Consider the following 27,153-nt stretch of genomic DNA (forward strand, 5'->3'; position numbering starts at 1 on the left):
AAAAAAAGAATCAGAATCAGTGTCAACACGGGACTCCCTAAGGTTAGGATCCCAGCTCCAGCATTAACTATTACATGGCCTCTGGGGAAGCTACATCGGGACCTCACGCTCCTCAACACACAAATCAAAGTTTGAAACGTAGATTCCTCAATGGGCCGCAGTGAGGATGAAATCAGTTAACATTGGCAAAGCACAAAAAGCAGGATTTGGGGAAACACTGGTGACTCAGGCAGGCACAGCCCTGAAAATGTATTTAGTGATGATGAATTTAAAGCTGGTGAAAATGATAAATTTTATTACAATTTTTTAAAAAGGTACCTGAAACCTGGTGAGAATATACATGTTCATTAAAAAAGGATGATAAGAAGAGGCACTGTCCTTCAGACAGGACACATTCCTAGTGCCTTCTTTCCGAGTTCTGCCAAAGTCTCCACCATACTCTACTGTCTCATCTATACCAACCACGCACCTGCGCTCCACTCCACTCTGCGCTGGACCCCTGCCAAGTGAGAATACTGCTAGTAAAGCCACATGGAACCTGCTGGGCCCCTGATAAGCATTACGGTACTCCCCTAAGTCACTCGGCTCAAGTTGACCAATCGAGAAAATGGTAAGGGCCAGAGGCAGAGCCCAGGCTCCCTCTGCCTGCAGGTCCAGCTCTCAACTCAACCATGCACACAACCTGGGAAGACACACACACATACACACACACACACACACACACAAACACACACACACACACACACACACGCATACATATACACGACATCACATCTACACAGGCTTCATCTTGATGGAGCACTCCTAGAAACAAGCACACATGGCCCCAAGCTACAGAAGGTAGCAAAACCCATTCCACATCCTAAGGTAACTCCTATGTGACAATAAACACTGAAACACAGGTGGCTCCAAAGCTGATCTCGGCCTGTTCCCAGCTGGCCTGTCTCTGAATACGCAGTAGTAGCCACCTCTGCCCTCTGTCCTGCCTATCTCCTTAAACAGTGCCCCTGCTCTGCTCACCAAACCCTTTCTTTTATTTAAAGGTCCAACTCTTTTTTTATTTAAAGGACCCACCTCTTTGATTCATTCAGCATTCACTGAGCACCTGCTGGGTGGCCAGGCCTCACAACATGGTACCCAGGGGAACCCAGTTTATTCAGGGAGACAGAAGAAAAGGGCATGTGCAGCAGCATGTGCAAGGGTTGAGGACTAAAATGGGGAGTGTGAAGCTGCAAGAAAATTGGTACGGTGAGTCCCAGAGGACTTAAGAGTACCCAGAAGACACCAGGAGCCTTGCTGGGCTAGGAGCAGTAGATAACTTGGTCTTATCTGATCAAAACAACAGTGCAAGGATCCAACTGGGGAGGTCCAAGAGCAGGGGTACCGCTTTCTCCGAAATGTCAGACACCTCATTGCTTCTCACTATGACCTAAAGAGAGAAGGTACCATTCTCATTTTGCACATGAGAAGCCTGATCGGGCACATCCTATGATCTATCCAAGGCCACACAACATTTACGTGGCAGAACTTGGTTCCAGTCAGGTCTGCTTAACATGCTTTTAAGAGCCACATTAGAGGGGTTGGGGATGTGGCTCAAGTGGTAGCATGCCCCCCTGGCATGCGTGAGGCAGTGGGTTCAATCCTCAGCACCACATAAAAATAAAATAAAGACATTGTGTCCACCTAAAAAACTAAAAAGAAAATATTTAAAAAAAAAAAGAAAGAGCCACATTAGAGAGACAGCACCCATGCACCCATGCAAAGCACATTGTTAAGTTTCAGATCTATTTGACTGTTTTGCCCAGTTAGGTTTATACTTTATTTTTGTAGCTTACAACTTTAAATTTCTTATATGAATATCTTCCCATTATATGAATATCATTCAACAGTCTTTCAAAGCGTGTCACAACTGCAGAGTGGTTGGCGATCCCCTATTACTTAACATTTAGGTTGTTTCCAACACATGACTTTTTGTTTTGTTTTTATATTTGTTCGTTTTGTGTTTTTGTGATACTGAGTATCAGGCCCAGGGTCTCAGGCATGACAGACAAGTGCTCTACCACTGAGCTACAGCCCCAGCTGGCTTGTCTTTAACAGACAAATCCACACACAGTTCATCCTGCTGTGTCCTCACAGGGGGAAACTCTGCACCCCTGATACCACCCATTGCATGACTTATCTCAGATGAGGATGAGTAAGACAATGACTTTCAAAGTTATATCAGCAAGTTTTATTATAGAAGCAACAATTTTTTTTTCCCCAACCCACCTCCCAAACTCAACCTCACATTTTTGGCAGCAGTAAATTCATCTGCTTATTGGGCTGGTTTCTCTACTGAATGCAAATGCAGTAAATGGGGTAGGTTCTGGCAGCCAATGCCTCCAGAGGGCAGGCATGGTCTCAGATGACAGGAAACAGCAGAGATTCCAGAATCCAGCCCATTCTTTCAACTCTTCACTGAACGGAATGGCAAGTTGTCAGAATTCAACAGGTCAAAGATAGATATATTCCTTGAAAATGCTACAGAACATTAATGTTGGAAAGAACAAAGGCTCAAGTCAGGACACTGAGCTCACACTGTGACAAGCTGTGTGGTCTTGGACAAGTCACTTCCCCTCTCTGAGCCCTGGTTTCAACATCTACAAAACGAACAGTTTAAATTAGAAGGCCATCAAGGATCCCCTCTTGCTCAGAATGAGGTCCTTGGGCCTGACCAGTTTCATAAACGTGCCCTGACTATATTCATAATGCAAATTTCTACAGCTCCAAGATGGAAGAAGGGGTCTTCTCCACCCCATGTCCATTACGGGGGCACTGGTCAGGATAAAGAGGAACACAAAGGAACAAGTGCTTTCTGATTTGAATGTAGGGAGAGAAGTCTGGCTTCGAATTTTTAAAAATCATCTAATTTGCATCACCTGGGCCTCGCTTGTCATACGTAGACAAGCGTGTTCATCATACTCAAAAAAAAAAATAAGTGACTGATTCATGACAACCCAGCAAAAGAGTGGAGTCAGAACAAGAGCAAGTCATCAGGACACCAGCTCCAAGGGACAGGCTTCTGTCTCTATTTTCTAACCGGCAGTGACAAGCTTCTCAAAAAACCCCAGGCCAGCTGCAAGTCAGTGATAAAGGGCACAGTGAGCCCTGCCACTCCAACAGAGGCAAGCCCAGATGGGCGAGGCCACCAGCCACCTCCACAGCCGGGAAGCCTCCCTGGTGTCAAGGTAACACCCAGCAGGAGGGAGGGGGGGTGCCCTGTGGGTGAGGGAGGCTACTGACACTGTGGTTGGTTCCACACCAGACTTTTCCCAGAAATGAAGGCTCAAATTCAAATACTAAGAAAAATCAATAGCCTCTGGATTACAACCAGCTCATTAGCCTCCGGGTGGGAGCTTTGGCGGGCAGGGATGTCCTCCCAGACCAGCAGGCTCCCCCTCCCACACCGCCCACACCTGCTGCCCAGTCCCTTCCTGCGCCCCCACCCCCAGCTGGGCTCCACAGGTTCCAGCAGGTTCTTCCATCTGCACTCCACCTCCCCTTCCCCCTTCCCTTCCGGCTTCTTTCCCCATCCCTCTTCCCTCCCCCAGCTCTCTCTTCCTCCCTCCTTCCCTCTCTCACATCAGCCTTAGGGGTTGGCAAGAAGCAAGGACCAGAGCTCCAGGTTCCAGATGAAGAAGCTGAAGCTCAAAGGAGACAGGATCAGCCCAAGATCACAAAGGTCACCCCAAGAATCAAACCCTGTCTGCCAAGTCAGCATGCTTTCTCCGGCCACATCCAAAGCCAGGCAGGCCCTGCTGATGGGTCTTCCAAAACATCTCCCTCGCCCCACAACCTCCCATGTCGGTCACGGACACACCACCCTGCCCAGCCTGCTGCCTCTATGACGCCACTGAGACCTCACCTGGCCTACCGGGGAGAGGTGGCCACAAGCTGGCTGAGAGCCCACAGGGCTGGAGGCTGCCACTTTCCAGCTGTGCAGCCTGAGTGTCGACTGCTGTAAAAGGGACCAAGATAGACCCTGCCCGGAAGGTCACTTACAAGAAATGAAGCACACAAAGCCTGCCCTGGGTCTGGCCTGGTCAGGACAGACACACACAGGGATCCTGGCAGCAACCCCTGCCACTCCCAAGGTCCAAATGTTCCCGTGTGGAAGACCCACATCCATAGAATCTGTGTACACACAGGTTCCCAGCAGTTTCACTCAAAAGAGCAGAAGTGGAAAGAACCCAAATGTCCACCAACCATGAAAGAGTGATCAAACCACGGCCCACTCCTGGGGCCTATGATGAGGGCCATCAAAAGGGACAAGGTCCCCATGCAGGCCCCAAGGTGCACTGACCTTGAAAACACGAGGCTAGGTGAAATTAGCCAGGTGCAAATGAGACATATTGTTGATTCCACCTTTTTGGGAATACACCAAGTAGGCAAATTCGTAGAAATAGAAAGCAAATTAGGGGTGGCCAGGAGCTGGGGGAGGAGGGGCTGGGAACACCTCTAATGATATGGGGTTTCCTTTGGAGGTCATGAAACTGTAACAGGGGTTCACCTGATGCTCTCACTATATCCCTGTGGCTTTGAAACTTAACATATTTTTTTTTTCCCAATCTTCTTTTCCCTAAACTTCTGCTCCCTGATCTTCTCCTTCCTGATCTCTCCCTTATCTCGTTTCCTCTAAATCACCTCTGTAAAAGCCCCCTGCTCCTGCAGATGGGCAGAATCACAGCCTTTGGGACAGGAGTCCCTCTTTCTCCTTTGCCAGCAAAGCAATAAACCTTCTTTTTCCTTTTTCTCAAGACGCAGTCTTCATCACTGAATTGGCGTCGAGGACGGGGACCAAGCTTTCAGTTACAAAACTCCCCTGGAACTTGATGGTGGTGATGGCTGTGTACCTGAACATGCTAAAAACAACTAAAGTGCACATTTCTGAAGGGTGGTGTTTATGGTGTGTGAATAACTTCTGAATAAAGCTTCTTTTTAATTGCCATAAGAATACAAGACAATAAAATGTTTAACGTTTACAACATGAAAAGAAAATCCTGCCATGATGCCTCATTCTCCAGAAGATCCAGTCTAAGTCAAGAGGCATGTGGGACCTCCAAGTCCCAACCCAGTGGGTCTCCCCAACAGCAGCCTGGGCCCCTGATAATCACCCCAAGCAGCAGCGATGGTAACTCACATGGCTTATCCCTATCTCAGCGTACGCTGTCACCTTGAAACCTGCACTGTCTGTGATTTGAAACTCTCTCCTGCCAGCCCGGCTTATCTCCCCAACTAAGTGGAACTGCCTACAGGAAAGAGGAGGAGACCAGCCCTTTTCCCTCTTCTTTTATCCCTGCCCCTCGGGCCACTGGAAGGTCAATACCAACACCAGCCTCTTCCTGGCTTCCCCTGCGCTAAATCCTTGACAGCACGATGTCCTTACTGCTGACATTGTAGATGGGGAAACTAAGGCTAGTGGTGGAGGAAGGGGAGGGAGGAAGACCAGGAGAGCGTGATCAAGGCCATGATACAAGGGGCCAGGTGTTTCCCCCAACTGGGAGCACAGGCTGGCCTCGGCATGCAGTAGACGCACAGCTGGATTTCATTCTGCAAGTGTTCATCCGACAGTCACATGGCTTGGGTTTTAAGCTAGATCCTGGAGACAAGGCACCCCTAAAATCAGCTCTAAAACTCAAACAGTCACACCTGACAGTCTTTGCAGGCAGGTAATATACAACGAGGCCTATCTGATTTCTGGCTCCGGTTACAATTTTTCACCACCAGACAAACGCAGGCTGTGGTATAAAACACAGAATGTGACTTAGCATTTTCTCCACACATTCAAAAATACTTAATTTTTAAAAAGGGATTACACAAAACAGGTCCTGCGTGAGTCACGCAAGGTCATAAAACGATGCGAAGCAGCCACCACACAGGCCAGTTGGCATGCCTGCCAATGCAAATATTCAACATCAAAATCTGCTTTTAAAAAATGATAACACCCAGTGCCAGAGTGGGCGTAATGAAAAAGGCAGTCTCCTACATTCTAACGGCCATGAAAACAAAGCATCTCTTTTGGAAGTTGTTTGGCAAATGGTGTCAAATATTATTAGAAAGATGCCTGGAAATTAATCCTGAGTAATCTCTACTTCATATAAAAAGCTGTGTATGAAAATATACATCCCTGCAATGGTGAGAAATTGGCTGCTGCCTAAATCCCTAAATATGAAAAAGGTTAAGTGGATTGCAGCGATCCACTCAGCAACGGGCTGCAGCTATTAACAACCGTGATGATATCATCCCCAAAGCACCAGGGAAAAAATGTTCTGTTCATTCAATCTTTTGGCATTAAAGAATCTGAAACTGTCCCCACTGTGTGAATACAACTATTTGAAATAAGAAGCCACCTGGAATAAATCATAGCCATAACTACTTTAAATGATCACTCTTCTGGGATGAGGTGGTTAAATAACTTTTTTTCTTTCTCTAGTTCTAAATTTCTTTTAATGTTGTTATATGCCATTTTTACATAATTAGGAAAGAATGAGTTTAAAAAACAATGACTAAATTCATTTTTTTCTAGAGAGAGAGAGAGAGAATTTTTTTAATGTTTATTTTTCAGTTTTCGATAGACACAAAACATCTTTTATTTTTTTTATTTTATGAGGTGCTGAGGATCGAACCCAGCGCCCCACGCATGCCAGGCGACCGCATTACCACTTGAGCCACATCCCCAGCCCCCCAGATTCATTTTATAGAGGCTCTGTCTCAACCCCCCAGGTCTGCCCACTCCACCTGGAACAGGCTGGCTTGCCCACTCTTCCGTTTATCAAAGCAAAACAAACTATACTTCAGCAAGGTGACACCCACCTCAGGCCCACCACAGTCACAAATCTGCATCACCAATAAGTCTAGTCACAACCAAGAAAAGCATCCAGGTAACAGGTCACGGAAAAATACAGAACTTACAGAAGTGGGGGTGACGGACAGCAACTTAATGTTTGAAAATGTTTTATTGGTTATAGTCACAATAACTGGCACAAAGTAGTCACTTAATAAATATTTGAGGCAGAAATGTTTTTGAAAGGGAAAATGCACTCATTTGCCCACACTCCCCGAACACCAAGGCCCCAGCCACCTGGAATGGCCCCTGAAGTCTGATCAACTGAAGCTCAGTCTAGAAGTGAGCACCTCCAACCGACAGGAAATTGATACTTTTGTCACCAACTTGAGAACAAATCAGTGAGAAAACTTAAATGTCACCACGAGAGTAAATGTCAAAGTGGGAAGGGTGACGGTAACTAATGTTTACTGAGCCTCTGCAACACTACCTGCAAACTCATAGAAATAGAAAGTAAATTAAGGGTTGCCAGGAGCCACAACAGCCAGTAACTACAGTCAGAAACCAACTGGGCTTACTGGTGTATTCCCTGCCTGCATCAGGCTGTCTGGACGTGAGTTCACAATTTCCTAACACTAACTGCAGAGCTAAGTAGGCTAGGCTTCAATCCTGTCTCCTGGACTGACCAGCTGTGTGACCTCAGGAGGTTGCTTCAGTTCTCTCTCATTTTCTTCTATGAAACCAAGTAGAGACCAACCTCATTAGGTTGCCATGAGGATTCACTCATTAAACACGCAGAAAGCACTCGGTACAGTGCCTGGCACATAGAAAGCATTCAGTCAACGTCAGTTAATTATTGTGGTTCTATTTTTCTGCATATCAAAAAAAAAAAACTGAGGCTCAGAGATTCAGTAATATTCTGTGCTCTTTTTAGCAGAGCATGCTAAAATCCACTCACAAGAATTATTATGACACACTCCCCCCCCACCCACACACACACATACACACACAAAAAAAAAATATAGGGTTGTCATTGCAAAAGGTAAGAAAATTATGAGCTAATTCAAAGTGACATGGGACTGAAAGGTGGTTTAGCCCACAGTAACTTGGGGATAATACCAGCTCACGTCATTGTTCTTCAATTTATCCATTCTACAAATATCTAGACAGAAGGGAACCAGACAGGGTCCCTACCCTCCTGAAAGTCATACTCCAGGACATGGGGACCCAGAAAGAAAGAGAATGTGGTAAGAACGGGAGGTAAAGCAGGATAAAGAGAGGAACCCTGATGAGAAGGGGTCAGGGGACCCGTGGAAGAACACTGCAGCAAGAACCAGGCCCAAGGGAGAGAGGCCACACCTCTGCTTTAACAGGTGACCGAGTCATGAAGAAGGCACAGGTGGATGAGATAAGGTCGGGAGAGAGGAGGACTCTGATCATTCAGATAGAAGGTTCAGGGTCTTGTGGGCGACCGGCTGGATCTCAATGGAGGGACTGAAGCAGTGGAATAACATGACGCTGACTGTGAGACCAGAACATGTCAGAAAGTAAAGAGCCTAGCCCATGGGGCTGGGGATGTGGCTCGGTGGTAAAACACTTGCTAACATGTGCGAGGCACCAGATTCAATCACCAGTTCTGCAAAGACACAGAGAGAAAGAGCAGCTAGTGTGCGGCTGAGACCTGAGGAAGGTCCAGGGTCCTATTATCCCTAAATTTTCCTTCTCTTTGCCACTAACCCCCCAAAACCTAAACGATCATGCCCCCTTTCTGGGTCTCTATTTCCAACAGAGATTTGGCTTATGTGGTTCTCAACCCGAGCTGCATATTAACATCTCATGAGAAGTTTATAAAACAGCACAACTGGGAATGGTGTGTCCCCACCCACCCTCATACCAGATTGTCTTGGTCTGGGGTGGGGGCCTCCAGTTGGCACTTTATAGCAAGAGCTCCTGAGGTGCAGCCACAGCTGGAAAGAACCTACCAAAGGGGGGTTCGAAGGCCTTTCCCCTCGATGGTGTAAGTGTGAACTTGGAAAGCTGCCTAAACACAGAACATGCTGCCTTAAGAGGTAACAGGGACGAAGTGGAGCAAATTATATGTCATGTTGTATGACAGTGTCAAAATGAACCCCAACATTACATATAACTCTAATGCACTAATAAAAAAAGAGAAAAGAAGAAGCGGGGTCCCTCCTTGCTGAAGACAGTCAAGCAAAAAGTACTCTCGTCTTTTCTAAAGATGAAACTCAAGCATCAGACCTTCTTCAAAGGACCCTTTCCAAGAGATTTTTGTGGTTTTATGACTTGTTGGGTGACCCTCCAGAGGGTAAGTCTTAGGCTTCAGTATCCTCAACTGGAACCAATGTCAGCAAACAAACAGCATGTGTGCCTTTCCCAAGGCCACAGCAGACATCACTAATGGATCCCAGCATGCTCTCCTGCTGAGCCAGGACATCCCAAGAGGTCTGAGAATCCCTTCTTTGCAGGGCCCAAGCAGTCACTATCAATCATTTGAAGATGGACAAACTAGAACTCATTTGTCTCTCCTAGCCTAATGTCCCTAAAGTCGTTTTCAATTCTGACATTCTTTGAGGCAACGCTCCTTTCTATCATCTTAGTAACAATCATTAACTTCCAAGTTGCCTGGCAATGCGCTCAGCCCATTTGAGGCTGGTCAGACCATAAGATCACATGTTCCATCCCCGAGGGTGGGTTTTGCTTGATTTCCTGAATCTCAGCCTCTTTGTCTTCTCCAGGTAAACGTCCCCCTGGCCCCACCATCCCTGCCCCTGGCAGCCGCACCATTACTAGCTGGGGCCTGATACAAACTGTAAGATTAGAGCACAGAAAAGCAGTCCGTATTCCTGGAAAAGTTCATCAAAGCAGGTGCTCTCTGCTGTCACTGGCAATTGAAATGATAATAATGGTAGCAGCTGGCATTTATGGAGCATTTCTGAATGCCAGGCACCATGCAGCAGTTCACATACATTTTCTCATGGAATCCTGATCACAATCTTCTCAGGTGTTTATGATCCCTATTTGGCACCTGAGAAAATTCAGCCATTGAAAGCTATTAAGTGACTATTGATCAAAAAGCAGAAGTGAGATTACAAGATAGCCACATACCCAGGGCCTGGGCAACTGCCCTCACCTCTCTGGGCCTCATCTCTAGAATGGACACAATTAACTGTAAGGAAGAAATGGGAGCCAAGCACATCATATATGACAGTTCAGTGGACATTCGGGAACCACCTGCCAAAGTGTGGGGGATGCCCTGGCCAGGTCTGTCCAACGCTGATCTGGGAGCTCTCTTTTGGTTCCTGATAAGTTGTGTGAGCACCGAGTTTCCAGAAAGCCAACAGAGCCTCACTGGCCCCTGGCGGGCGTAAGACTTGAGGAGGGTTTCTCCTTCTGACTGCGCTCACTCACGCTCACTGGCTCTCAAGGCACGCTCTCTAATTTTAAGCCCTGAGGCTTCTGAACACTCTAAAAGTTGAAAATTGCTCCAGGGAGCTGGTGGGCAGGCGAACTTGGCAGTGAATCTCTTTGTAATGGGATCTCCCTTTGACTGCCGGCCTATCTCCCGTGTGGAACTTGGCACGTCTGGCCTCACGCTCCCAGTGCTGCGAGCCTTCCTCTCAACTCCACATGCCCTGCAGCAGAGCTTAGCACCACCCGTATCACATTAACACAGGCTTCCTCTCCCACCCCAGGCAAGGCGCGGAAAGCTACCATTGTTCCCAGTTTACCAAGAAGGAAACTGAGGCTAGAAACACAGGGAGACGTGTGGCAGAGGAAGGGACAGGGCACTGAGATTCCTGGGAGGGTGCCTGCTCTCCCCTCCCAACCCTAAAAAGTACTCACTGGGCAGGCAGAGGGGTCGGAGGGGAATCCTCTCTGAGCCCAACTACCTGGCATCTGTCCCATATTCAATGCTCCTGTTAGTTGAGGTGTACTGACCCACTGGGAGGAAGTAAGGTACAGACACGAGGATGATCACATGGTGTGAAAGGACAGCTGGTCCCACTTCATACAGTCAGGGCATGGGCCATCCTCACCGGGGGTCTCTGGAGCATGGTTCTCGCCAAGGCTGCACCCCTCCCCCAACCATGGGACATGGGGCAACACCTAGAGTTGTGGGTTGTCAAGGGGGGGGGGGGGTGTTGGGGGATGCTACTGGTATCAGAAAGTAGAAGCCAGGGATGCTGCTAAACATCTACAGAGCACAGGATAATCACCCAAATCAACAAATAACCCAGCCCCAATGGCAACACTGCCAAGGTCTAGAAACTCTGGGCTAAAGGAAAAGAAGTCGTTCCCACTCGCCCAACCATGCTGTTGGAAGGCAGCAAAGCCTGAATGCCAGGTCCCATAGAAGAGCCAAGGTTAAATAAGCAATCCATGCACATCTTCCCAAAGAAGTCAAAAGCCGGGCACAAACTCTGTGGTCAGGCCCAGGCTAAGGGTCAGCGTTGTAACCTGCCCCCAACCCCAAACACACCATCTGAAATAAGAGCTGCTACTCTCTGTCCTCAACAATTTCCCTCCACACAGTACAATTCAGCGACCACTCTAGACGACACTCCTTGGCATCCAGAAGTTGTCTGAACACACCCTGGGTACGTGACAACCCGAGCCAGGCCTCCACACCACTCTGCAGCCCCAACGCCAGGAGGGGTTGTGTTAAAAAAGGGAACAGAAAAGGACTTACTAACTGCCAAGTCTGGATCGAGTGCCTCTCACACACACACCCCCCCCACACATAATCCAATGTTACCAATTCCACATATTACCAATTCCAGATGAGGTGACAGGTTCTGAAGGCTGCAGTGCCTGGGCAGGTGGCAGATCACAGGGTGCAGGTGAAGAGCAAGCACTCGGGTCCACGCTTCTACTGACACCAACACCCAGTCCCTTCCCATGTTCCTCTTTTTATGGGATGTCCTGATGTCATTTCATCTGTGCCTAATTTCAAGCTCTATAAAATCCAAATTCATTCACAATAGGAAGGCCAAGACCCCTACACAATGCCATTGTCATCCTGTTTATTGGGACTGGAAAGGCTTCATCACACCACACAGCTCCAGGGATCTACATCCTATGGCAAAGACACTCTTGAGTCCTGTGGCTTTGGGAAGCATGTCTCTGCTGCCACATCATGACTCTGAGCAGCAAGTCAACAGGTCAACCGCCCCACAAGAAGGCAACCATCCCCGCGGAGAGAACGCGGAGATCCCATGATCCCCCACGTCCTTCCTGACTCAGACATGTTCTGGCCCCTGCAGACTCTCCTGTCCAGATCCCCCTTGGCCCAAAGAAGACCCCAGTTAACTGACGGAGGTTCTGAGCCCTGGCTTCCCACACCGGACCACAGGATTAAATGAGTTAATGTGTGCAAAGTGCTGACCACCATTCAGAATAAATATTCAGTGTATGGTAGTTGTTTTTATTATCTCAATTTATCCTAAGACCAGAGAAGCACCAGAGATATGCCCAGAGATTTATTCACAAAGTCGTCTAAATAATGTTCATGGCAAGAAATTTTGGAAATAAACTGAAGACTAATCCTGGGACTAATTAGGTAAGTTAAGGCACCTGCATATAATGGAATGGGAGAAACCAGAGAAGAAGAGCTCCTGGCAAGGGGAAATGCCTTCACAAACTGGGCCCCCTCGCCCCTGAGAACGACAGAAGAGGGGCTACTCATGCCTCTCAAGGGTCCGTGAGGTAGAGATTTCTTTGTTGTCTCCTATATCAGCAGAAAAAAAAATTCTGATGCAAAATTGATATCTAGTCTATAATATGTCCATGTTTGACTTCAAAAACCATTTAAAAATACTTTCCACTGAGTAACAGTGACCTTTCAGGAAGAAGCCTTGTGTTTATCTTGTGGCTTCCTGGGGTACCCCTAGGGAGACATCTACACCAATTGTTAAAAAAAATAATAAAATGAAAAATCTTAAGTTATGAAGCAGGTGTGAGAGGCTATCCTATGTTAGTATATACAGAACAAGCATTAAAAAAGACAAAGATTACCCATCAAAAGGTATTTGGTGTTAACTTGGAGAGAGTGAGAACATTACATTTTGGGGTTTTTTTTTTTTTCTTTCTTAGTATTTTTTTTTTAGTTGTAGATGGACACAATGCCTTTATTTTATTTATTTATTTTTATGTGGTGCCAAGGGTTGAATCCAGTGCCTCACGTGTGCTAGGCAAGCTCTCTACCACTGAGCTACAACCCCAGCCCCACTTTCTTTTTTATTTACTGTATCTTCAAAAAAAATGTTTATATTAAAAAAAAAAAAAAGTACAGCCAGATGCAGTAGCTCATGCCTGTAATCCCAGCAACTCAGGAGGCTGAGGCAGGAGGATCCCAAGTTTGAGGCCAGCCTGGCCAACTTAATGAGATCCTCAGCTACTTAGCAAGACCCTGTCTCAAAATAAAAAATAAAAAGAGCTGGGAATGTAGAAGAGTGGAACAGCACTCCTGGGTGCAATCCCCAGTACCCAAGGAAAAAAGGACTCCTATGGGAAGGGAATCAACCAGAGCTCAGGCTCCTCCAGCCCCCTGGGCTATCAGTGCCCAGACACCCACAAGGGGGCCACTCTGTCAGATGCAGATCAGCACAGGAATGAGGGCAGCTCAGCCAGAGGGTCAGGCCTGCACTGTGAGGTCAGACAAGCAGTTTGTGCCTCCTGTGCTCACCCAGTGGGTGGTGGCGACTTCTCAGGCCTCAGCTCCCCTGTGCTGGTCATAAGTTCTCAATCAAAGCACACGACACAGCAGGCAGTGAGTGTAGCTGTCTACCAAACCCACGTGCCAGAACACCAAGCACTGACCAACAGCCTGTTCTGCCAGCAGTGGTCCCCAGAAGTCTCCAGAAGGGCAGATGCTAAGGGCTCCTCAGCTCTCAGCTGGCCCACTCCTGTCTAAAGCAGGGCTCCAGAACACGGTCCTCCAGGGCCAGCTCCTGCATGGTGGTGCCCAGCACAACTGGGGACTTCACCGGGCTTTTCACTATCTCTGCAAATAGAATCCACCTCCACCCCTCCCTCACCCCCAGCACCTTCTACCACCTCACCCCCTTGACAGTGATGTCCAGTTGCTTTTTTGTTTTGGGTTTCTTGGGGATTTTGAAATTCACTTTATATGCTGCTCAGCACCCGCTCGCACATGCACACACCCCCACCGGCTGGGTGCTCACTGCACAGTGCTCACCAGAAACGCTGACATCTTCTGTTCTAGCCTTCTTTTTAATACCGATCGAAACTTAACAAATTGACTTCTTTACCCACAACTTTGATTTTTACACTGCCTTTGATTTCCAAATTTCATTTTACAAGTACACTGCCTGGAGTATATTACAGTGGACCCACACAAACTGTCAACAGTCAGAGGATGAAAAAGGGATACAGAATTTTTGTATGGCTCAACTTAGTCATTCTGTAGGGACCAAACTAGAGGACACAGCTGATCCACCCCTTGAAAGCTAACCATAAATCTGAATAATCCTTAAAAGTGGGCTACACTACAAATGCACATTAGTGCAGGGCAAAAGACAGGTATCTGTCTGCACGTGGACATTGGAAAAGGGGCATCGCTGACAGCCTCTGAGTCACATCTCTAACAGGAATAACGATGACAACTCCCAGGGACGCTGTGAGGACTGAGTGGGCTCACGGATGGTCAAGGGCCCTACACTATAAAGTAAAAACTGTTTTTAATTTTTTTAATATTTTTATTAGTTGCTGATGGACCTTTATTTTATTTACTTATTTATATGTGGTGCTGAGAATCCAACCCAGGGCCTCACGCATACTAGGCAAGCGACCACTGAGCCACAACCCCAGCCCCATGTTTTTAATTATTTTTAAATAGTAATTTGTGTCTGTGTCCCAGCAAAACGGTAAAACAGCAGCCACCCCCGTTATCTGATGGGGGTTTATATCTTGCTGAGCACCTCAATCCATCACAGCAGTCCTATGGGGTAGGTATTCTTATTGTCCCCATTACACAGATGTCCCCATTACATAGATGTCCCCATTCTAAGAGTTGGCTGAAGGTCACAGAGCTAGAGGTGGTGGAGTCAGGGCAGTCTGACTCCAAAGTCCACCCACTAAGCACTGGTGGCAACTCCCTCCACGCTCCAAACCACCGGCATGCAGGACCGCAGCAAGGTCTGCTCTCCTGGGGGAGGAAGACCCCCACCCCATGCCACTTGAGAAGGCGATGGCCCCTGAGCCAGCAGCAGGAAATGCAGGATCACTCCGCTGCCCCGAGGAAACAGGTGGCACAGTCAGAGCGGACTCTGCAGCCTCCCAACTCCCGCAACTAAAGCCAAGGATTATGCCTTTAGGCTTTCCATTGGTGGCTTAAAATAACTCCTCTTGACCCTACAGAAAATGTACCCAGTGACAGGAGATGGCCACGGCCAGAGCTGGCCAGGTCACAAGATAAAGAGAAATGCTCAAGCCAACACAAAGAGAACCCTGTACTTTAAAGGCACACGGTCAATATCCCTGTGCTCCTTTTAGGGCTAGGACCACATGGCCATTCCTCAGTCACTTCCTGTGGTCACTTACCCTATACTAATTAAATTACACACATTTGTCAAAAGAGCAATATAACTTGAATTGTGGTATCTTGTGATACCCAAGAAATCTCCAGTCTTTCACATAACATTGTAATACATTTGTCTGTGTGTGGTATATAAGTATACAGAATGCACATAACCCACTGTGCATTTAGATTTTATAGCATAATTGTAACAAATTCATAACTATGGCTCTTGCCCTAGCTTTAGAATCTATCTCTGGAGTAAGTAGGATATTTCAACATTTTCTAAAATGTTGTTCTTATAATTCCATGTCCAGTTACAAGGAATTTTAGGAAAATGTGGTCTCAAGTAACTTACCACCTACCCTGTGTGAGAAGTACCACTATTATTAGCATTTTAGGAATAGGAACACCAAAGATCAGAAAGGTCAAGGCACCTGCCCAAGAATACACAGCTAGTTGGGTAATAACCAGGACTCCAACTAGGCAGTCTGGTTCCAAATTAATGCTCTCTTATTATCTCTGAGTTTAGGGAACAAGGACTTCATCTAAATTAGGGGGGAAAAAACATGTTTGCAACACAAATGAGAGTCAAAGAACTGACTTCCTTAATTTCCAAAGAGCTTGTATAAACTAATAACAAAAAGAATTTTTTTAATGAACAAGGAACTAACCAAAAAATAAGCTATGTAAGTGACTCCTAACACAAGAAATGATATCCAACTAAATCAAATTTTAAAATATAATTAAATTGACATGATAGAATTTTTCACCTCTCAAGAGAGTTGAACACATTAAAAATGTAACAAACCTCGCCAGGAGCAGTGACACATGCCTGTAATCCCAGCCCAGCCACTTCCGAGGCTGAGGCAGGAGGATTCAAAGAGTTTCAAGCCAGCCTCAGGGGGCTGGGGATGTGGCTCAAGTGGTAGCGTGCTCGTCTAGCATACGTGAGGCACTGGGTTTGATCTTCAGCACCACGTAAAAAAATAAATAAAATAAAGATGTTGTGTCCACCTAAAACTAAAAAATAAATATTAAAAAAAAAGTGAGGCACTTAGCAGCTCAGTGAGACCCTGTCTCTAAATAAAAAATACAAAATAGGGCTGGGAATGTGGCTCAGTGGTTGAGTTCCCGTGAGTTCAATCCCTGGTACCCACCCTTGAAAAAAAAAAAAAAAAATGTAACAAACCTCAATCCAGGTGAGAGTGTGGAGAAATAGGCCTCTCCAAACCTAGGAGTTCAGGGGCAAACTACAGCAACATTCTGGAGGACAACTGAACAACAACTCTCAAATTCTGAAATGCATGCATTTTCAAACCCAGCAACACTGAAAATATACTGAATGGTGACATTCCTGATAGTACAAGAACCATGCACCAAATACCTTCTTCCCAGAAGGGACTTGCCATGGGGAAAGGAGGAGCACCAAAACAACTAGGTGCCCATCAACAGAAGAACCATCCAATAAACAATGGTAATCTACCCATCAGAATTCTAGCCAGTCATTGACAAGAATGAGTCAGATGGATAGGCACAAACACGATATAATCTCCAAAATAACTGAACAAACTAAGAGGCTAAGTACAGAACGGGGGATGTGGTTCAATGGTAGAGTTCCAGCCTGGCCCTGGGTTCAACCCCCAGTATGTGGGAGGGCGAGAAGGGCAGGGTGCACTAAGTACAGAGCATGTGCACTTAACTGCTCTACAAGGTAACTTCCTAGATGAATATAGTGCTTCGGTACACCACACAGAAACACTCTTTTTTTTTCCTAGAAGGACATTCACCTTTAAAGAGGACTGACTTTTCTAACCTTACAGTAGCCCAGCCCCCGCTCCCCACTTATCCACAGGGATGAAAGCTAAGACCCCCAGTGAATGCCTGAAACCTCAGAGGACTGACTGCTTTTTCCTCTAGATAGAATACCTAGGATAAAGTCTAACTCCACAATTAGGCAAGGTGAGTATTAACAACTAATAAAATACTACAACTATAACAATATGCAGCAACAGAAGTTATGTGGTCTCTCCTCTCAAAATACAGAATTTTTGTATTTAGTATTTCAGACCTCGGTTTCCCATGGGTAATTGAAACCTCTGAAAGCAAAACCACAGATAAGTGTGTGGGGGGGAGCTATTGTATATTTTAGATTGGGGCGTTTAAACCTGGGCTTCAAGAGCTATTTTAAAGAGTCGAGGGGCTAAGGGTGGAGCTCAGTGGTAGAGTACTTGCCTAGCATGCCTGAGGCCCTGGGTTCCATCCAGCACCCTGAGGGGGGAAGGAAAAAAACTCCAGTCTATGAAACTCCTGGAGTCCAATACAAAATTGTAAGCACATGCATTCCTCTGGGGAAAGGATTATTCCCTTTCACATTCTCTGTAATGGGTCTTGTTCCCCCCACCGCCGCATTCTAAACTGCACACTGCTGCTCCGTTTAGTATTCACCAGGTTGGGTCCTGGCGCAGGGCACCCAGAAAAACACCACCCCACTCCTGCCCTGAAGAAGCAGATAGTTTGTGACATAATAACGACATTGTCCGCCCAAGCCTCAGAAATGGCAGCAGGGTACAGCTTCCCTCTAACAGGAAGAAGGAAAAGTGGAACTGAAAATTATTTGCATGTTTAAAATTAGATCTGTGGGAGCTGGCCACTTCCCTTTCAGATCGCCATCCCCCCCCCAGCCCGCCCCCCACCCCAGTCCACTGTGTCATTACCACCACCCCTCACCCAGGCATTTACATGCCATGGAAATTCTCAAACAATAGGACGACTACAGCTGTCACTAATAAGGAAGTAATAACAAATTTCCTACAGCTCCTGTCCTCTCCCGGGTCAACAGAAAAAGCTGCTGGAAAGCCAGCTCTGAGAGGTGGCAACAAAACTGTGTGGACTTCTGCGGTGTGAGCTATCTGCCACTTTAAGGGATCGCCACTCAGGGACTCTCTGCCCCTCTTATCACCATGGTTTCTCCTCTGGCAAATCCAGTGCTGCCAGCCCATTCTCTGACAGTGCAACAGGGATGTCACGTTCACAGCCAATGTCACAACTGTGACTGGTTAGCCGGGTGTGATGTGAGTTATATCTCATGTCCTAGCCGCTGATAGCGGCGAGAGAGCAGGCTCTTGTTCCTCACCCTGACTTCCGCTCAGCGCCTGTCCCCCAAGATTAAGCGATTTACCATCTTTATAATTTTGTGACAACCACATCACACATATGTAACTATTTACTCACTGTTTTTTCTTTAAACAACTATTTATTAAATTTAAACAAATTGATTTATCATGACACACACGTAGCCTCATGCCACCTATAAAATCAAGGGCTTGATGGGAAGTTTACATTTTTTTATTATTAATACTCCCTAAAATAAATCATTCTTAGCATTTAAAAAAGTGTACTGTAGGGCTGGGAGTGGATCTCAGTGGTAGTGTGTGTGCTTCACCTGCACAAGGCCCAGAAATGAAAAAAAAAAAAAAAAAAAGTACTGTGATTGAGCTAGGTTCATCTTGCATGCTCCACAGTTGTTCCATACCATTCTGAGGGAAACACTTGATAAATATTTGTTAAGTCAACTAATGACGTGAAGCCCCATCCCCCCACCCTTTACCCCCCACAGCAGCTACAGCTAGCAATGGGATTGCACTTTAGGTTGTACTTGGCAGTTCTTCTCCTATCTTATTTGATCCTCTCAACCACCCAGGGAAGCAGGAAGTATTAGTCCCATTTCCCAGATAAGGAAATGAAGAGTCACAGAGGTTAAGTGACTTGCCTATGCTTATGCAATCACTAAGTGTCCAAGCAAGAACCTAAACCCATTCCAGACCCCAATAGGTCTCCACTAAGGCAGGCTTGCCTTTTAAACTCAGGCTCCAAGGAAACTTGAGTAGAAAAGGCAACTTGAGCTGTTGTGTTACAAATGGAATCCACCCTACAGGATCTGAGACACAAAGAACCAAAAATGACTCCCCCCCCCCTATATCAGGGTTCAGGGACCACAAGGCTAACTCCTGCCACAAAAGTCGGCTGAAAACCTGACACAGAGGACTTCTCACAGTGCAGGACAGTAAACTGAGATAGCGGACACATCAGACCTGGCCCTGCACATACTATTTAGGACTCTTTGGAAGTTCTGAAACTTAGTTTTCTCTCTGATAAAATGAGAACATGAACGGCGTTGACTTCTTAGCATTTTGAAATGGTCAAATGAGATAATGCCTTAAAATCCCTAACAGTGCTTGCCACACCTAATGTTACCTATTAATTATAATATTTATCAGTAGCATTATGTTAGAGAAAATACACAGAAAATTGCATCTTATCCTGCACTTAAAATAATTCCCTTGGCCAAGAAGTGAATGAACTAAGAAGTAATTACTTATGATGCACTGGCTAAACTCAGGCCTGGCCTACACTCATTCAGCAACTCTACCTCAGCCTCAACCCAAGCAAAAATTATTTTGAGGAGCTAAATAGCTTCTTGCTGACCGAAATTACTCATTCAGGAGCCAGGATTCTCTCTGCTTAGGAAAGCTTGGGTATTCCATGGTTATCTTTATCATGGGGCTGAACTTGAAGTAAGCTCAAAGTCACAGTCTAACCATAAACCAATTTGCTCTGTTTTCTTAAACTGTCTGCAAACAAAACATAACCATTTGTTTTTCTGTTCTTGTTCTGAAGCAAAACAAAAATACTTAAAGTCATGCCTGTGATGGAGAAGTCAAAATATTTTTTTTTTGTACTCTGAAAGAAGCAGGTAAGTAATCAGGCTTATGGAATAGTTATAATAGATAATATACCCAAACAGTTATTATTCACCAGGAAACAAGAAAGCAAAAAAAAACAAACCAAAACATTGCAAGACCAACAAAACTGGTGATCAGTGGCCAGCTTTTTCATTTTATTTTGTCATTGTAAAGCAGCACACTATCAAGTTGATGTCATAAAAAAAAATCTATCAGGAATACATCTCAAGAGAAGGAGGAAAAGTGGGGAGAATGTATTTGTCACATTGCCTGAAACATACACACAAAAGTAGTGTGCAAAAGTGCTACTAGAAATAGGTGGAGTCAGACACTGCAACCAGTACAGTCCTCATGTTGGAATCATCTCTGATGGTCCTTCCTGTCTTAGAGAAGGGGAATGAGATGCCAGGCTCAAAAATTGCTTTTCCCGGCCTACTAAGTACTGAGTCTTCCGGCATCTCAGTTTTCCAGTTTCCACACCCCATTCTCATTAGTGTCCTAACAGAGCTGCTTCTTTTCCATGACTTCTCCATTTTTTTTAACCCATTACAGTTGATTCCATTTTAACGCACACACAATCCAAGCCTCACAGAACCAATCAGCTACTAGGGAGGCAGTCAGATACCTTCCCTCTTGTTTCCTAAACAAACAAACTGCAGAAATATCTCAAATCTGATTTGATTTTTTAAATTCAATTTACACTCACAGTTTGGGAAGTACACAGTGACGCAGCACCATGCCTCTGGTTAAAAGTAAGATCAAACTGAAAACCTCAACCAAAACAGCATTATAAAAATACTAAGCATAGGCAGGCAACCCAAGTTCCAATCCTGGCTTCTGTACTATCTGGCCAGGTGACGTTGGCCTGTTCATTGTCTCCTCTGGACCTCAAAAACCTCATCGAAGCAGTTTGAGGGCTCCGAGCTATCTTCAAATTCCAAAGACATCTCTGAGTCACCTCAAAAAATGCAATAATTCCCTGAAATGTCCAATACCAAAATGAACCGTTGAATGTGAATTTTGAAGATGCTTTTTCAGAGGCCCTATATTATAACATAACCAAAAAACGAGAAATATAAAGAGAACTCTCTTGAGTTTCTACAGAACAAACCATAGAGGAAGGAAATATCTGAATACAAGGTGAGTGGAGAGTGGCAATACAGTAATGAAATACAAGGAAGGATTGGGAAAGAAATAAATTTACCCAAGAAACTTTTTGCTGATTCAAAGCACAGCTAGCAACCACCATGGTTGAAACAAAAAAGTAAATAATCTGTATGCACCAAATTAAACTAAATATAAATGAAGCTTGAATATTTCTTTAGTATAAACTTTGGTACAAGAGATCTTCAAATATGAGGCAATTTTTTTTCTTCAAATTTCCTTAGAGAGACAGGGAGAAGACTGCCCATAAACACTGGGCTACACAGTTGGTGTTATATCCATTCTACACTTGCTATTAACTGAGGTTAGAAAGAGTAGGGAAGGCAAGTTCAACTCTTTTTTTTTCAAATATTTATTTTTTAGTTGTAGTTGGACACAATACCTTTATTTTATTTGTTTATTTTTATATGGTGCTGAGGATAGAACCCAGGGCCTCACACCTGCTAGGTGAGCACTCTACCACTCCAGGCCCACAAGTTCAACTCTCATGCCTAGTCTTCTGACACCTAATCCAGTGTGGTATTCTCTGCATGAGATCACAGTACCTCCCAGGCCATCAAGAGAACCAGTGCAAAATCTGCTGAGGAAAAGAAACTGAATGACCTTCTGGGTACTAAGGATTAGGAAGGCCAACAGGCCCCAGCCCCCTTCCTGTCCTGCCTGCTGGGCAACATTGCTGCCCCAGGGTGTATGTTTCCGTCCTCAGACAATTCTGTATCTGTGCATGAAAAGTTTTCCCCGAAACCAGGTTCCACCCACAGCCAACAGCTCTCTACCCGGCTTTCAAACTCCATCTCCCTATAGTAGGTGCCCAAAACAAGCAAGATTTTCATTAGCACAGTGCACAACAGGGGCACCACCAGGCCCCTGGCCGCTGCGGGTTCAAGGCTCTAGCAGGCTCCCAGAAGCCTGTGAGCATGAACCTGCTTGCTCAGCTCCCGCGGCCCCGGACGGCGATTCCGCTCTTTCACTTCTCTCCCTCGGTTCCGTATCTGTAAAACGGGAATGTCCCCCAGCTGCCCTGCCTCACTCCCTATGGAAATGTCACGAAGGGGAAACAGCGCTTTCTGAAAGGTCGGTCACCAAAACGCCAGGCACAGCATTATCTAAAAAGTGACGGGGGAAAAAAAGCGGTAGGGAAAGGAAAGCTGGCGCCCACAAAGCCCGAATTGGAGAGCCCTGAAAGCACCTTCTTCGGAAAGATGACGGGAAGAGGGCCGGCCACCTTCTCCCAGGACTGGGAACTTCCCCCTGAAACAGCGCCCTCGGCCCCGAGGTCCGGGGCCTCGCCCACCGCCCAGCTGCCCAGCGCCCGGCCCTGCCCGGCCGCCGCCGCTGCCCTTCAGCCCAGCCCCTTGGGCCCCTGCAGGCCAGGTCGGAGGTCGGCCGCGGCTTGGCCAGGCCGGCCCTGCTCTGCATGCAGAGCCCTCGGCAAACACGCCCCCTCCGGCCGCCTCCGGCGCGCGAGCCGGGCCCGCGCCGGCCAGATGTGACCACCTCCAGGAAAGGCCGGGCCGGTGACCGCCCGGAACCCGCGCGAGGGCTTCCACAGAGCGGTTACGGGCACCCTGCAGCCCCCGATCCCACCCTCCCCCTGGTACCGGCCAGCTGAGGAAGGGGCTCGGTCGCCGGCGTGCGAGGCCAACCAGGGTCCCCACAAGCCCGCCCAAGGAAGAGGGCTCCAAGGATCCGGACCCCTTGCCACCTTCCCCCAAAGCCCCCAGGAGGGGAACACCCAGGCAGGTGCAGGGGATGCCAGTGCCGTCCCCGTCCTCCTGCCCCCACACGCGGGCCCACCCGGCGGCTTACCTGGGCCACGAGAAGCAGCAGCAGCAGCGGCGGCAGCGCCCAGCGCAGCCCCGGCGAGCGCGGGGGCGGCCGCGCCTCCCGCGCCTCCGGCTTCATGCCCTGCGCGCCCTGGAACGTGCCCGGGACGCGCGAATCGGGCCCCGCCGTGTGCCCGAGCTCGGGCGCCCTTGTCGCCGCCTCCAGCCGCCGCCTCCGCCTCCTTCTTCGCCAGCCGGTCCGCCTCGTCCCCGCTCCGCCCGCCCCGGGCTTCCCCGGGGACATGGCAGCGGCCGCGGCGGCGGCGGCCACACGGCGGAGCCTGGCGCGGCTGCCGCGGGGGGGCCGCGTCCCTGGGCGTGCAGGGGCTTCTCGGGGCGGAGCGAGTGGCGCCCACCCCCAGCGCGCGGCGCCCGGATCCCTGCTCCCGCTGCTCCCGCTGCTCCGGCTGCCTCCTCCGCGCGTCATGCGGCTCGGGCTGCAGGGAGCCGCGGCGAGCGCTCAGCCCCCTCTCTTCCCCCTCCCCCTCTGAATATTCATCGCTTCCTCCCGCCCCGGCCGGGCGGCTGCAGAACACCGTGGCCCCTCGCTGCCCCCGCCCCTACCGAGCCGGCGAGCGGCGAGGAGGGGGCGGCGGCGTGCCCCGCGCGCGCCCTAGCGGCTCCCCTCCCGCGGGCAGAGGAAGCGCCCCCTCCTTGCCCGCCCTTCGCCCCGCTCTCCCGCATTCCTGGGACCCGGGACACGGCTCCACTCTAGAGCGCCACGAGCCAGTACCGAGAGAGATATGGGCTCCCCAGCCTCGGATCTTCTCTAAGGTCCCCGGTATGGATCACAAGATGTTAAAGAGACTCCTGCCGAGGTCACAACCAGGTCTGCTTCCAGACAGCAGTCTGGCCAAGGCCAGGATTGTGGGTGAGCTTGGGGATATGTGAACCCAAAAATTATAGGGGGCACGCCGAATATTGTGTTCTCTCCCAGTCCATGGTCAATGGAAGCAGAGAGGGCCAGGACTCCATCCAGTGATTAGAACCCCAACTGTTGCATATGGCAAACCCGGCTGTGCTAGTAATACTAGCTCTGTGATCTAGGAAGAGACATTTCACCTCTCGGGGGACCCCCTTTGCTATTGTGTGAAATAAAAATACTAATAGTACCTGCCTAGAGAGACTTGGCTGACGATTAAGTGAGACAATGTCAAGAGAATCCTGGAGTGTAGTTCAGTGTTATGGCACTTGCCTAACAGGCAAGAGGCCCAGGGTTCCCATCCCCAGCATGGGGGGTAATGGGGGTGGTGGGGATACTGGGAAAAAATCCTAAAGAGCAGGCCTGATACAGGGCCTCAATATACATTAGCTCTCTGGCAGTTCTCACCACATTTTAAAAAGGTGTCTAATCTGAAAAGAGTCAGCAGTTTATGCCCATGCACCAAGGAGGGAACTGAGGAGGCTAAGCCACTGGCCCAAGGAGAAGTAATGAGAGAAAGGGCCAAAGGAAGGACTGCTAGGGAGGAGTGATTAATTCCATCCAGTGGAAGAGGTGACACCTGAGCTGGGCTTTGAAGGCTGGGTTGGGTTTCACCAGGCAGATAGAGGGGATGGTGTCTCCAGAAGTGGGAGCAACTTGGCAAAAACTGGAAGGCAGATGCTTCAGCCTAGGCCTTTTAATAAGCCAAAATGGGAGGTTGAGGGTTCATACTTAGGGAGACTTCAAAGACCAGAATAAAGAGTTGGAGCTGGATTCTAAGTGCAGACCATGAGATGCCAGACCCACCCCCAGGTACCCCTTGGATTGTAGGTTCCCTGTCTTACATATCTTCACTTAGAGTTGAAGCAGTTCCCACCAGTGTCACACATACAAACACAAAAGGTAAAGGGACCACACATGTCCACTGACACCCCATGCTTTTATTTAAACATAATGTTGAATATCATAATTCACCAGGAATTGTTTCTCCCTATTTCCATCCCCCTTCTGAGGCAAAGACAGGTGGTTTAAAAGGTGTTCTTGTCCAAAAATCCCAGAGGAAAGGAAAGTCTGATGCTACCACAGACACAGACCTACTGAGACCCTAAAGACCCAGCTTGGCCTCCGCAGATGCATGGCTTGGGTCTGCAAACAGCTCTGTGAACTCCTGTATGCACTTGGGTTTTCTCCTGAATAAAATACGTGCCTGTACTTAAGTGTCAGCTCCAACTGGATTTCCCCCACTGCATAGTGATAAAACAGAAAAAAAACAGCTTTTTCAGTAAAGGGAGTTAAGACATGAATCATAAACTACCTCTCCAGTCATAAACACATCACACTGGACCCATGGCCAAGTAAGTATTAGTATAAACTTCATAAAGGCAGGAATTGGTTGTTCCTGGTTGCCCTGCAATATGTCACTCAGTGCTTTGCTGGTAGCAGGAACTCACTCTTTAGTGCAGATGCAAGGTTGCAAAAATGAATCCAGGGGAATCATGATGTGACCGTTGATTGTTTCAGAGAAAAATTGAGAAAGGATTATTCCCTTTGCAAAAGGTTTCGAGACTAGATTCCAGATTATAAATCTATCCTTAAAACTTACCTTTTTGTTTTGGGTACACGTCCCCCTCCACATACCCGTAGCTCCCTGTGCTTAACCTTATCTAACCATGGTTTTGTAATATTCTGCTTATTTATCTGCCTTCCTCACTAAACTCCAAGTAAGCCCCCTGAAGACAGGGCCTGCATCTTGTTGATGTGTGTTTCCAACACATGGTAGTCAATCAAATAATATTTATGTCATTAAATTAAGTGCATTTCTTTGAATAGCAAATTAAGACAATAAATAGGTCGTTTTCACATACATACAGCAAATCCCATCTGCAAACAACTTTTCAGGAATAAATCTATTCAAAGTATAGGTTACATTCACCTTGAGATTATACAATATAATGATACTTGACCTTTTAGCCATATCCCTTTCACACAAAGGGTAAAGCTTTACTGGATGTAGGGTCAGAAGATAAGAAACAAAAGGGTCAGACTAAGAGAGTGGGTGGATGATTCCTGGATGCATTCCAAAATTGCCTGATCAGAGTCACCAGCACTGGTGACATTCCAATGTCTTTCCTTACACTGCAAAGGGTGGAGCCTGGGAATCTGTATTTTAGCCTGCTCCCAAGGTAATTCTTGCTGTCAGGCATGATTAGAAAACATTGTTTACCCTACAACTGGCCCACATTGTGTCTCTAATAATAATAAACATCATGTATCAGATACCTACCAGGCACAAGCACTGATCCAGGAAACTTATATCCATTATCCTTATAGAACCAGTATCATTGTCAATATTTTACAAAGAAGGAAACTTAGTCTCAGAGAGGTTTAGTTACACAAAGTTGCACAGCTTTGGAGTGGCAAAACCAGGATCTGAAACTGAATCTTGTCACTATGCCATGGTGCCTTTTCCCTTGATGTTTGCAGAAGAGGTAATATAAAGCACTCTATACACTGTCTTATTATTATATATTTTATTATTACTCTCTTGGGCATGTTTCTCCAACTGTAAAATGGCTAGGGACAGAATACAAGACTTTACATTTCATCCCACAAGAACTGGGCATAGGCAAGGCAACCATGTTTAATGACAGGTCCACCATCCACCAGGAGGCAAGCCTGCTGGGCACCGGCCTAGAGCCAGGTCACCAGCCCCTCAGGGAGTCCATTCAGCCTGGCAACCCTCCGTTTATTTTAAAAGCCACCATGAGCAAACCATTCTCCAAAGCCCTCCTAAGCGGAATGGAATGTTTCTTGAGAGTCTGATTAGCTAATGTTGCAGGCATGGCTGCCCTGAGACCTTCCTGCCTCACAGACTTGAACTGAATCAGAATGGAAAGGGAGACTTTTAGAAAGTTATTTAAAAAAAAAAAAAATAGCACTTCATCTTTATAATAGTAACAGGATGTTTCCCGTGGACTAATAACTGGGCTGTGGTTAGAACTCCATGTTTGTCCACTAGACCTCAGTTCCTCCCTAAAAAGGCCCTTAATCACCTGCCCATGCACAGGGCCTGGGAGTGCCTTAGAAATCTTTTTTTGTTTCTGATGTCAAGCACT

At 47.2% G+C, this 27,153-nt stretch overlaps 1 protein-coding gene across 3 annotated transcripts in view; it reads right to left on the reverse strand.

The window, feature by feature from the left end:
* Ptprj (protein tyrosine phosphatase receptor type J) overlaps nucleotides 1-23,570 on the reverse strand; it is a 180,847-nt gene extending 157,277 nt beyond the window's left edge. The window contains exon 1 of one of the 3 annotated variants that reach the window (XM_078046007.1): nucleotides 23,099-23,570. In XM_078046007.1, coding sequence (XP_077902133.1) covers nucleotides 23,099-23,542 — 444 coding nt within the window. In that variant the 5' untranslated portion in view covers nucleotides 23,543-23,570. Of the gene's footprint in view, nucleotides 1-22,478; nucleotides 22,631-23,098 lie in introns of those variants that run through there. The other 2 variants (XM_078046008.1, XM_078046009.1) reach the window with 2 other exon arrangements.
* Between the last annotated feature and the right edge of the window lie 3,583 nt (nucleotides 23,571-27,153).

The sequence above is a fragment of the Ictidomys tridecemlineatus genome, chromosome 4 (genome assembly GCF_052094955.1).
Source record: "Ictidomys tridecemlineatus isolate mIctTri1 chromosome 4, mIctTri1.hap1, whole genome shotgun sequence".
Taxonomy (NCBI): Eukaryota; Metazoa; Chordata; class Mammalia; order Rodentia; family Sciuridae; genus Ictidomys; species Ictidomys tridecemlineatus.